Below are 12,488 nucleotides of genomic sequence, written 5' to 3'. Positions count from 1 at the left end.
ATTCACATTGACATTACACATCCAACGGAGCATACTGGCTTCATTCCTTGCGAGCTTACGTATGTCCTCAGCAGTTACAGCCCATGTTTCACTGCCATGTAGCATGGTTGTTCGTACGCATGCGTCATACAGTCTGCCTTTTACTCTGAGTGAGAGTCCCTTTGTCGCCAGCAGGGGTAAGAGCTCTCTAAACTTTGCCCAGGCTATTCTTATTCTAGCAGCTACACTTTCAGCGCACCCACCCCCACTACTAACTTGGTCGCCCAGATAGCGGAAGCTATCGACTACCTCTAGTTTTTCACCCTGGAATGAGATAGAAGTTGTTTCCTGTTTGTTTGCAGTCTTTATTGCACCTGCAAACAAATATATATATATATATATATTGCATTTATTTAAATCCAGTATATAATCTCTATTTCATTTCAAATGCTCTCTGTCTCTCTCTCCTCACATAAATTACATTTAACTAGTTATAAGAACAGTAGTTGCTCTAAAAATTCATATATATTGCTTTTGCTTTCAAAATTATCATATTTTGTTGTCCAAATCAACATGTATCATTGGATGTCTGCCAACTCTCTTTAGCATTAATACTTTTTCAGACAGATTTGAGGTTAATGACATTATTAGTTTTGATTGCATGTGTTATATATATATGGAAAATAAAGTCTTTTAAGAGCTCTCTAATTTCTGACAGATAACACAACTCTTTCCAATAAACAATGTTTTATCTTTCATTACCACTCCTAATTTCATCTCAGCACAGGGTTTTTGGAAAGTTCACATATAATAAATAACTACAGCTTGACATGTTCTGGTATATTGAGTCTAGGCTGACATAAAAATAAGAATTATTGTTTCTTACATTGTTATTGTTATTATCATTTACATTTAATTGGTGTAAAGAATGTTCTTCAGGGTTCTAGATATGTGGAACAGATTCTTTTCTTTAAAATACCTGATATGTACACAAGTGTGACAGTAAATGGCTTGGCTTTAAATGAAGGAAATCAAAAGGTGATCAGCTTTATTGACTTCAGGGATAGGAGTATATTGTGATAATATACTATTCTGAAGTAGCAGTAGTGCCACATGAAAAATCAGAAAACAATGTTTTATTTCCCTCTCTCACTCTGGGAAAGAGGCACAAGCACATACACAGACATATACACACACGGCAGTAACTTCCGCCTACCAAATTCAATCATAAGGCTTCGGTCAGCCCGGGGCTATAGCAGAAGACACTTGCCCAAGGTGCCACGCAGTGGGACTGAACCTGAAACCATGTAGATGGGAAGCAAGCTTCCTAACCACACAGCCATGCCCTTGTATCCAATAAAAGCTAAGGAAAAAACGTCATTTAAGTTAGTTCCCTAATGATTGGAATTTACAGATGAGTTGACATTGGATCAAGAAAGATGAATGGAGAAACCTATATCACAGATATGCAGAAATGCTTTTCAATATGGATGAACATACATTGAAATAATGATGACAGAGATTTATTGAAACATAGTTATGAGTTACTTTCTTTTAATATTCACTTTCTAGTTGAATCATTTGAGTTTAAAAATAGATTTGATTTTACCAAAACTAGTGTATTTACATTTCATCTCACTCAAGAAAATAGTGTATGAGAAGACTGATCTAAGTCCAGTATATGATACATCTGTTGATTGTATTTTTTGTGGGGTGGGTGCCTGTAGAAGAAACCCAGATACCTAACCAGCATTCTGCTGATGGTCAAATTAAGTTACACAACAACAAATACATTTACATAGTATAAGGTAGATGAGTAGATCTATATCCCCAGCTCTTACAAGAAAAGAAAAATTATTCAAATCATTTGCCTTTAAAGAAAAAATAATTTTGAACATTTTTGGAAGTTTAAAAAAATGCCAGACATTTCTGTACACTTTATTTTCGACAGGTTTATGATCAGATGCCAGAACCTCGCTGGGTAATATCAATGGGGAGCTGTGCTAATGGAGGTGGTTACTACCACTATTCATATGCTGTTGTCCGTGGATGTGATCGAGTGATACCTGTTGATATATATGTTCCAGGTAAGATACAAATAATATCAAATCTATCTCAGTGCATATTTTTCAGGTGTATCTCTAAGGAAGCTTGGAAGTCTTGAAATCTACAATTTCTAAAAACAGAGTAGATAGCAGCTGCAATGTTCATGCCTTTTCCAAGTGTATTAGCTATGTTGTAAGACGAAGTAGTTACAAGCAAAAATCAACACCTTACTGTAGATTTAATCTCTCTCTCTCTCCATATATATATATATATATATATATATATATATATATGCAGTTATGGAAAAATAGACATTAAAATGATGAAGAAAAGAAGGAAGGAAAGACCATAAAAATAAAGTTATAAATTTAATTGATATATCACAAACATTTATGAATGGTACATTTTTGTGCAATAATCCATAGTATATTAACCTACATGTTTCTTTTTTATTTTTAATAGCACTGACAATGAAACTGATGTAAACATTTTTGAGCCTGTTAACCTTTTTTTTATATATAAAATCCATTTTAAACAGTTTCCATTGTTATTAGTAGCTGAAGGATGCTAATATTAGATTTGGAAACATGACCAGATTATACCATTATATTACAAGAAGAAAATTATTACAGAAGAAAAATTACCCTCATTGGAGTGTGTGCAGCACTCATGTAGCACACCCAGAATATGGATTGCATATATGAGCCATTATGTATTAAGAGACTGAGGTAAATGATATGTTCCATTACTGTAACATTTGTCATTGTTGTGCCAAAATGTTTAAGATGAGTTATTTAGCAACACTGATGGAAGAATTCATTGTATTGCTAGCCTTATCTTAAAAGAAGAAAACATTTGTAAAACATTATTTTAAACAATTTCAGCCACTTTTGTCACCGACTGCCTAATGTGCTTGGGACAAGTCTAACACTTATGTAAGGAATAGCAGCCAAATGTCCATCAAATTACACCCTACTAGCTTATAAAAAAAGATCTTATGGATAATAGTCCACTGCTTGAACACTCAGAAGACATGAATGATGGTCACTACTGGAACACCTTTGATCTTAAGGCAGTTCACAGGTTAAACAACACAGACTTGGGCTGGGATAAATTCATAAATATGTTCTTAATGTACTCATTTATGAACTTAGAGTAAACTCACAAATCTTTATAGCATGTAGAGTTACAATGCTCTTTTCCATATTGCAAACAAGTACTACACACAATCCTTTATTCCAGTCCTGTTTAGCCTGTGAACAGCCCTATCATCATCATTATCATTGTTTAACATCCATTTTCCATGAAGCCATGGGTCGGATGGTTTGACTGAAGCTAACCAGCTGGGGAGGGGTCCAAGCTCCAATTGTCTGTTTTGGTATAGTTTCTCCAGCTGGATGCCCTTCCTAACACCAACCACTTTATAGAGTGTGCTAGGTACTTTTTACGTGCCACCAGCACTGGCACAAGTGTATCTTGCATGGCACTAGCACGAGTGCATTTTGCATGGCACCATACTGTATGTATGGCAATAATTTTTCTTAGCTTGATGAATCTTCTCAAGCACAGCAAATCACAACTCCTGGTCCTTTGTCATTTCCTCAGTTAGGCCCAGCATCTGAAGAGCTTTCTCACTACTTTGTCCCACATCTTTCTGGGTCTTCCCCTCAGAGGTATTCCAATTGTGACCATCATTCATGTCTCCTGAATTTTCAAGCTGTGGACTATTATCCATAACGTCTTTCTTTTCTTTTATATGCTAGTAGGGTGTAATTTGATGGACATTTGGCTGCTATTCCTTGCATGAGTGTTAGACTTGTTCCAAGCATATTAGGCAGTTGGTGACAAAAGTAGATGAAATTGTTTAAAATAATGTTTTACAAAATGTCATTTTTTTAAAAATAAAGTTAGCAGTACAATGAATTCTTCCATCAGTGTTGCTAAATAATTCATCTTAAACATTTTGGCATGACAGTGACAAAAGTTACAATAATGGAACATATCATTTACCTCAGTCTCTTAATACATAATGGCTCATATATGCAGTCCATATTTTGGGTGTACTACATGAGTGCTGCACACATTCCAGTGATGGTAATTTTTCTTCTACAATAATTTTCTTGTAATATCATGATGTAATCTGATCAGGTTTTCAAATCTAATAGCACACACTCAGAAACAAAAAATCAAGTCTAGTTAAACTTGTGTTTTGTATAGAAATAGTCTTAACGTTGTGTGTTTATTTTTGCCAGAGTAGTTAATTCAGTATAGTAGCAGTCACTCTCTGACTTCTATTTTATACAACAGCTCTTGTTCCATCATTGTAAGAACAATTTTTTTGCTATTTTTATTGTATATTTTTTCTTTCTGAGATAGCTCATTGTTATATATTAGTTTTTGAAATTTGTATGATGCATGTATATATGGAGGCGCAATGGCCCAGTGGTTAGGACAGTGGACTCGCAGTCATAAGATTGAGGTTTTGATTCCCAGACTGGGTGTTGCATTTATTGAGCGAAAACACCTAAATTTCCATGAGGCTCCAGCACAGGGTGGTAGCGAACCCAGCTGTATTCTTTCACCACAACTTTCTCTCACTCTTTCTTCCTGTTTTAGTTGTACCTGTATTTCAAAGGGCCAGCCTTGTCATACTCTGTGTCACGCTGAATCTCCCCAATAACTGTGTTAAAGGTACACATGTCTGTGGAATGTTCAGCCACTCGCATGTTAATTTCACGAGCAGGCTGTTCTATTGATCGGATCAACTGGGGCCTTCATTGTCGTAACTGACGGAATGCCTGTATATATATACACACACACACACAGTGGGCCTCACAGAGACAATGACAGGAGACCAAAACCTTTGGAGATATGCTGTGATTGAGAAGACCCAGCAACTAAAGTGAGATCCAGCCCAGTTAAGAGTACCCTTGATGCATCAGGCGATATGATATGCTTGAGAAGCTCTGTTGAGTCAAGTAAAACCAATATTGTAGCTGTGGCCAGTGCCACCTGACTGGCTCCCGTGCTGGTGGCACGTAAAAAGCACCGTCCAAACATGGCCAATGTTAATACTCCCGACTGGCTCCCGTGCCGGTGGCACATAAAAAGCACCCACTACACTCTTGGAGTGGTTGGCATTAGAAAGGGCATCCAGCTGTAGAGAACATTGCCAGATCAGATTGGAGCCTGGTGCAGCCGCTGGCTCTCCAGACCTCAGTCAAACCATCCAACCCATGCCAGCATGGAAAACGGACATTAAACGATGATGATGATGATATTTGTTAGTGTGTGTAAGAGAGAAAAAGAGAGAGGGCATGGATAAATGCACAAAGGAAAAGCATTGTGAAGGATGCACAAAAGCTAGAAGAAATTTATTATTTTAAAGTAACCTCTGGTATATGCTGATCTGGTTTCACCTACGCATCTATGCCTATGCTGGAGTACTAGCATGTTAACAAAAAATTAGTATAAGATGCTGAAAATAGGATGGACCATGGAACACAGTTAAGTTTGTTTTTATGAAATGATTTAGGAAGAGAGTAATTTGGATGTAGCCAGTGTGTGCAAGTTATTTAACCTCTTTGATAGTGTTATACTATCCAAACAAGAGCTAAAAACAATAGTAATTTGTGTTGTTATGAAAAGCAAAATATTTTCAAGTTTCATTTAACTCATTGTTTTTAAATACACTTTTATGTATTCTATGTATCTTTTTTTTTAACTTTTAAGTTCTATGTTAAAAATGTTCAAGATAATTAATTTCGTGTCAGAGCTGTTTTCTGTATTTAATGTCAATGTTCTAGACATTTATTTAAAAATAGAAAGAAAAAAAAACAAAAAAAAAAAAATCATTCATAGGTACAGATGTAGCTGTAGTTAGGAAGTTCTCTTTGCAACAATGTAGTACCAGGTTCATTTCCACTGTCTGGTGCTTTGGGTAAGTGTCTTTTACTATAGCCTGAGGTTGACCAATACTTTATGAATTGAATTTGATAGACAGAAATCACAGAAGCATATTGTATGTGGAGGGGGTGGTATTTGTCCATGTTTGTGTTTGACACCACAGGTTGTTGCTTGCAAATAGTCAGTCATGTCAAAATGGTAATTTGGTTCATCAATAAAATAAATACTAAACTGAAATAAGGATTGGGGTTGCAGTAATCTATTTTAAAAAAAATAAACTCCTGAAGTGGGGTGCCACAGCATGGTTGCAGTTTAATGGGGAAAAAAAGAAGCATACTAATAATTATTTAAATCTCAATATTTTTTTTGAATTAGTTTCTTGAGTAAAATCTTGTCCCACATTCTTGCACATTCATTTCCTTTGTTTAATAATGACATTGTTCTTTGTATATTAGAAAAATGTCGCCCACCCCTGTTAAACACTGTAGATACAACATTTTATTTCTAATAATAAAATACAATATCTCAGACTTAGTCTATACAATTGAAACAGCATCAAATTAAAATAGCTATCTATAGTCAACAGACTATCATTGTGACATGTGCTCCATTTGCTGAGAACACAGACTTTGTCATTGTCAGACATTGATGGACTACCAACAACAATATTGATACACCATTGATGGGCATGATACTGTGGACTCTGTCAGAGAAAATTTTCTTGGATATTCTGTGTTAAATATTCAATATATGTTGGAATAAGATGAACATCATCCCAGCCATGATAGATTTCACTTAGGCATACGACCAACTAATGAGTACGTCATTACAAGGCTCAAGGAAGACAAAACACGTCTGGCATTCACATGGGTTTCTACTGGAATGATATTCATTGTGTTCCAGTATATGCATATATATATATACCGCCGGACTGGCCCTCGTGCTGGTGGCACGTAAAAAGCACCCACTACACACTCGAAGTGGTTGGCGTTACGAAGGGTATCCAGCTGTAGAAACTCTGCCAGATCAGATTGGAGTCTGGTGTAGCCATCTGGTTCGCCAGTCCCCAGTCAAATCGTCCAACCCATGCTAGCATGGAAAGCAGACGTTAAATGATGATGATGATGATGATGATGATATATATATATATATAATGTTTCTAGCACAATATGTCTATGTAAAGATTTTTCTCTCAGACAAAAACCAGACCATCATGCCCATCAATGGTGTATATACATTAAATATGAAACACAAAGAGCTGTTATCTCAATTTCTAAAAATATATTTTTTTATGTTTCATATTTAACAAGTCACTGTTTTCATTGTATGTAAAGATTCTTTTCATTTTCAGCAGTCTGTCTCATTTATATGTGTGTGTGTAGTTTTGTTTTAATGTCTGCTTTTTACAAATTTACTGTCATGTGTTTTATGGTATGAAATTCATTGAGGCAGATATTCTACAGTTGAATGCCCTTCTTATATATAGAGATAGTGGGAGTGAAAAAGATTTTGAATTATGTAAATTATTTTCACAATGGTCTTTCTTTTCTGACTTCCTAGTTTTTCCAAGTCTATTATATATATATTCATTCATTGGGTTAAAATTTGTTTTTCCTTGGTTGCATGGGTTAGATGAAGGTATGCAGTTGAGGCGAGACTTCAGTATCAGATGCTCTTCTTTTCATTTCTCCAACTCTCGTGTCTTTCAAGAAAGGGATTTTTTATGTTACAAGTCTTTAAAACACAGAACAGCCAGTCATTCATTCATTTAAACATACATACATAACACACACACACACGGGCAATGATGTTGCTTGTGAAATAGTGTATATGTATATAGTTGTGAGCTTAGCTGTATGGTTAACAAGTTCACTTCCCAGCCACATGGTTTCAAGTTCAGTCCCCTGCCAAACACCTTGAGCATGCTTTGTCTTCTAGTATAGTCCTGCGCTGGCTGACCAAAGCTTTGTGTGTAGATTTAGTAGGCAGAAACTGAAAGAAATCTGTTATATATACATACACACACATACATCTACATATGTGTGAGTATGTGTTTGCATCTTATTTTGACATTGTGCAATACTTGTAAACCAGCATCACTGTCATACAAGAAGTGTTGTTTACTTCCAGTTGTCCTGAAAACATGTCAAGTTATGGGGAAATAGGGCCTTGCTTGGAAACAGGTGAGGACATCCAATTGTACAAAAATGTCTGCCTCAATGAATTCCAACAAGCATGAAAAGTGGATGTTAAAACAATGAAGAGGAGGGTGTGCTTTATATTCACAAAAACATGTTATCTCTTAATGTCTCTAACCTAGCAGTTCAATAAACAGATATGATAAAAGAAAAAAGTACCAGACTGAAATAAGCACTAGAATCAATATGATCTACAAAACCTTTGGTGGTTGTGTCACAGCATGGTTGCAGTTTAATGACTGATGCCAGTATAAGAATATATGCATGAGGAGTGGATCAAAGAGTTTTACTAACACTAGATAACCTCCCTGAAGGGTTTGTTTCTAAACGACTTCTTTTCAGTAAAGCTGTTGTTTATGAATGAGGTATGTTTTCCATAATAAAACAATCTCACTTCCATAAATCCCTTACAACCTTTTGTTTTCCTTTAAACCAATGACTCCCAAGAGCTATACTGCACTCTAGGGACACATTAAGAACTATGAAGAGTGCAGTGAACAATACATCAATTTCAAGTTTAATTACATCCACTACTTATGTTACATAAGGTTGTGTTAGGTATCCAAGTGTTTTAGTGGGAGTTCAGAAAAAATATTGGGTAACACTGCTTTAGACAAAGAATTCATAGCAAAACATTCCTCACCTGCAGGGCCGGCAACTCAAGCTGTTGTCTGGGGTGCCAAGGAGGTGTGACAAAGACAAAGAAATTTCCACAATCGTCAGCTTCTACATGCCAAAATTCAGCTTGCCCAGAGCACCAGCAAACTTAGGGCCGGCCCTGCTTACCTGTGTAATTACAGATATGGACAATTTATCTGCATAATTATAGCACAACAATACTATTAAGAAAGTGGGGGTAATCTAATTAGGTTAACTCTTTTACTATCATTATCGAATTATTAAGTTGCCAAATAAACCTTGATGCAAAAGATTCATATGATCAAAGCCATGCAAGCTATGACCATCTTGTTATTTTGAAGAGCAGTGTACTGCAATCTACATTATCAAATGTATACTATTTTTAAGATAACAAGGTGTGTTTGGGGGAGATTTCACTGCTGTTTTTAGCTACTTGGGCTTGTTGGACTACTCACAAGAGACAAAAATAGCCAAACTGCAACTTTGTATCAAATTTGATTGAAATATAGCATATTTGATATATTATTCCTACTTAATCTTTCAGCTACTTAACAGAAATGTTTAGACTGTGCTAGTTCAAACTACTCAACAATGATTGTTATTTTTTAACTGACAATTATTATGATGGCTTAAAATCAAGTTGCTTAAATCTGACTTTACCATTCTTTCATACTTCCAAGAAGGATATTATTGTACTATTATCATACTGGGACTCATAATTGAAGTTAAATAAATAAATGAAAATAATTTGAAATTATTCAATTCTTAGAAATACATCTTCCACCCTTGTTAAACATATTGAAATTGTAGTTTCTTTCACTAGTCTCCTATTACAGTAAACCAATTTTGTACCTGTACTACTAATGTTCATTTTAGATAGACATTCTATGACAGTGTAAGTTTTGTGAGATGAAATTATACACAGTAATTTCACTGAAGAATTTGTTGACTATCTCAGTTCTTTAGCAAACAATTTCGTTATGCATGTAGTCATAATTGAAAATAGCTCATTGAACAAACATTGTTTTTTAATCTTTTAATTTGCAATGTGTGTGTATGTGTGTATGTAATGCATTCAACACAATTGCTTACATTGATTGGCACATGGTTACAAATTTATTGTCGTGTTTTATGGTACATGTTGACGCTGGAGGATTAGAAGAGAACGGGAAATTACGGATAGTGACATCAAAAATCTTAGTGGATATTTAGTGTGGGATACTCCAGTACTTTATTTTATAGCTCCTCCAAAGGCCTGTGCATTATTTTATTTGTGTCAGTTAACCATCTTTATAAACGTAATGAATATATTATTTCTTACTTTAGAATAAGACCATACATTTAAGATGGGGGTGGGGTAGAATTATTTCTATTGACCTCAGAGGAATAAATTTCTAGTTCAACATTTCGTTTTGCAATTCAGCTTGTTTCATATTCCCTTTGATAAAAATATAACATATGGATAGATAAAAAATACATTTGACAAAGAATTTACTTAGAATTTGATTGTGTAAATTTAACTTTTCAATCTTTTTTAAATTTTACTTTACTTTCATTAGTAATAAAATTCGAATCTCAACTAATAATCAGTTTACAATAAACTATACATGGTTTCTCTATTTGAGAAAAAAAACAAAAAAAAAACATATTGCTAGGTTGTTGGCAATCAGTTAACAACCAGTTAAAAATCTTGTAGATGCACCTAGTGCTAATAAACCAAACAGTGTCGATTTTAAATAGAAATAATCAATGAATAATATTGATTTTGTTGAAATGAGTTGTAATTTTTTTAAAAATTTTTAATATATGCACAAGCGAACTATGAACACTGATAGGTGAACACAAAAACAGTGTACGCTTCCAGGTTTCCTGTTTGGGAAATGAACATTACATTTCAACAATAGGAAACCTTTAATTTAAATACGTTATCAATTCCTTATGAATAACACTTTTTTTTTTAATAGTAAGAGAACTATAAATTATGTAGTAGAAGCGAGTTAGACTTTGGTATCGTTTCATTAACTATTGGTTTCCTGCACTTTATCGTCGCCATCTTTGACCCATTTGTAAATCCGGGAAGAAGACCAAGGAAAAAAAAATGGCCTATTCAAGGGAGATAAGTCGTAGCATTTTTAAGTAGGTTAATATATGCAATAATGGCATCATGTATATTGTACGTTTGGTCTAATAGCAGTCTGTTTTCTTTTCTTTTTTTTTTTTTAAATTTTGTTCTTCCTTGCATTTCCCGATTCATTTACAGCCTTCTCGCTAAGATCACTTTCTATAGAAATCATGATGTATAAGTAAGAAAAGGGCCAGAAAAGAAGTATAATGTATAGCAATCAAATGAAACTTGTGATTGTCTTTAACCTGTAACATATGTTAACACCTATATAACTATATATATATATACACACATCCTATTTTTGCTTGTGCTGTTAAATGAAAACTACGTCGCGGTTTATTTCTTGCTGACTCATCATTTCCAAACAAATAATCTCATGCGATAGTTATTCAATCTATCATTCTTTAGCAATAATAAACGTATTTTAGGTGGAAGTGTTAATGTTTATTTTCCTTTTTTAGAATTTAACGTGTTATGTTAGTTATGGGCCTATGTTTTTGTACAAAATTCATACTGTAGCTTAGTTAGTTACATAACATTATTTTGATCAGTGTCCTTTGTACTATAAACTAGGCAGCATGTATCTTATTGGTTTATGTATATCTAAATGATACTGTCTGAAACAAGTTATTTCTATCTTTAAATGTAAATTGCTTTTAGATTAATGGATAGGAACTTTTATCATTTTACGTCAAATTCATTTATTTATTTTGCCCGGCACTCATATCAAATTAAAAGTAATTATGCATGGTATTTTAAAATTTGCTAGAAAAATATATTTTTACTTCATATATGGAATACTTCTAACTCTTGTTGAAAATTCTACATTTGGCCCAATGTAGCATTTTCACACCCACGCACTTTACGTAATGTGTGCTAATTTAAGCTTTGATTGAAATACCCATTACTTTATTCATTATATTACTCTACAATTATGTGCCTTTTTAGTGTGTGTCATTTTACACAGAAAATGTATATCTACTAATTAGATATTTCGTATTAATATTTTCAGGGTGTCCTCCAACGGCCGAAGCACTCCTGTATGGTGTACTCCAACTTCAGAAAAAGATTAAGCGAATGAATACATTACAAATGTGGTACAGAAAATAGTGCATTTGATTAGATTTTTAATTTTTTAAATTTTTTTTGTTATTTTTTTTATCATAGATCTTGTTTTTGAGTATTTATTACACTTTGACACATGCAAGATGAAACTGTACAAAGAAAGCTGTTATTTTCTGAATATGAACATCAAAGAAATAAGGATTATATATATATATATATATATATATATATATATATATATATATTCATATATATTCATGAAATAAATGTGTTGAAACGTTCCACTTTTTTGTTTGTTATTTGTGTGTGTTTTCTTATTTTTTTCATTTTTTTCCAGTTTTCTCATACTGGCATGAATTGAATATGGATCTCATTGATGGGATTAATGAGTCCTTTCTACTCTTTTTGAATTCTTATTTCAACTTATTACTCTACAACTTCATTTATCAATTCCTGAAAGAATGAAGGGCAAATATGGCCTCCTCGGAATTTGAACTCAAACCAAAAAAGCCAGAACAAATACTGTAAAG

At 33.9% G+C, this 12,488-nt stretch overlaps 1 protein-coding gene across 1 annotated transcript in view; it reads left to right on the top strand.

Annotated features, from left to right (window-relative positions):
• Nucleotides 1–12,239, top strand: part of LOC106878635 (NADH-quinone oxidoreductase subunit B 2) — a 33,460-nt gene extending 21,221 nt beyond the window's left edge. Inside the window, exons 5-6 of the mRNA XM_014927915.2 lie at nucleotides 1,931–2,066; nucleotides 11,906–12,239. Of these exons, the coding sequence (XP_014783401.1) occupies nucleotides 1,931–2,066; nucleotides 11,906–12,003 (234 nt within the window). The 3' untranslated portion in view covers nucleotides 12,004–12,239. The remainder of the gene's footprint in view (nucleotides 1–1,930; nucleotides 2,067–11,905) is intronic.
• The last annotated feature ends 249 nt before the right edge of the window (nucleotides 12,240–12,488 follow it).

Source organism: Octopus bimaculoides, chromosome 4 (assembly GCF_001194135.2).
Source record: "Octopus bimaculoides isolate UCB-OBI-ISO-001 chromosome 4, ASM119413v2, whole genome shotgun sequence".
Classification (NCBI taxonomy): Eukaryota; Metazoa; Mollusca; class Cephalopoda; order Octopoda; family Octopodidae; genus Octopus; species Octopus bimaculoides.
This window is presented reverse-complemented; position numbering and strand designations above follow the sequence as displayed.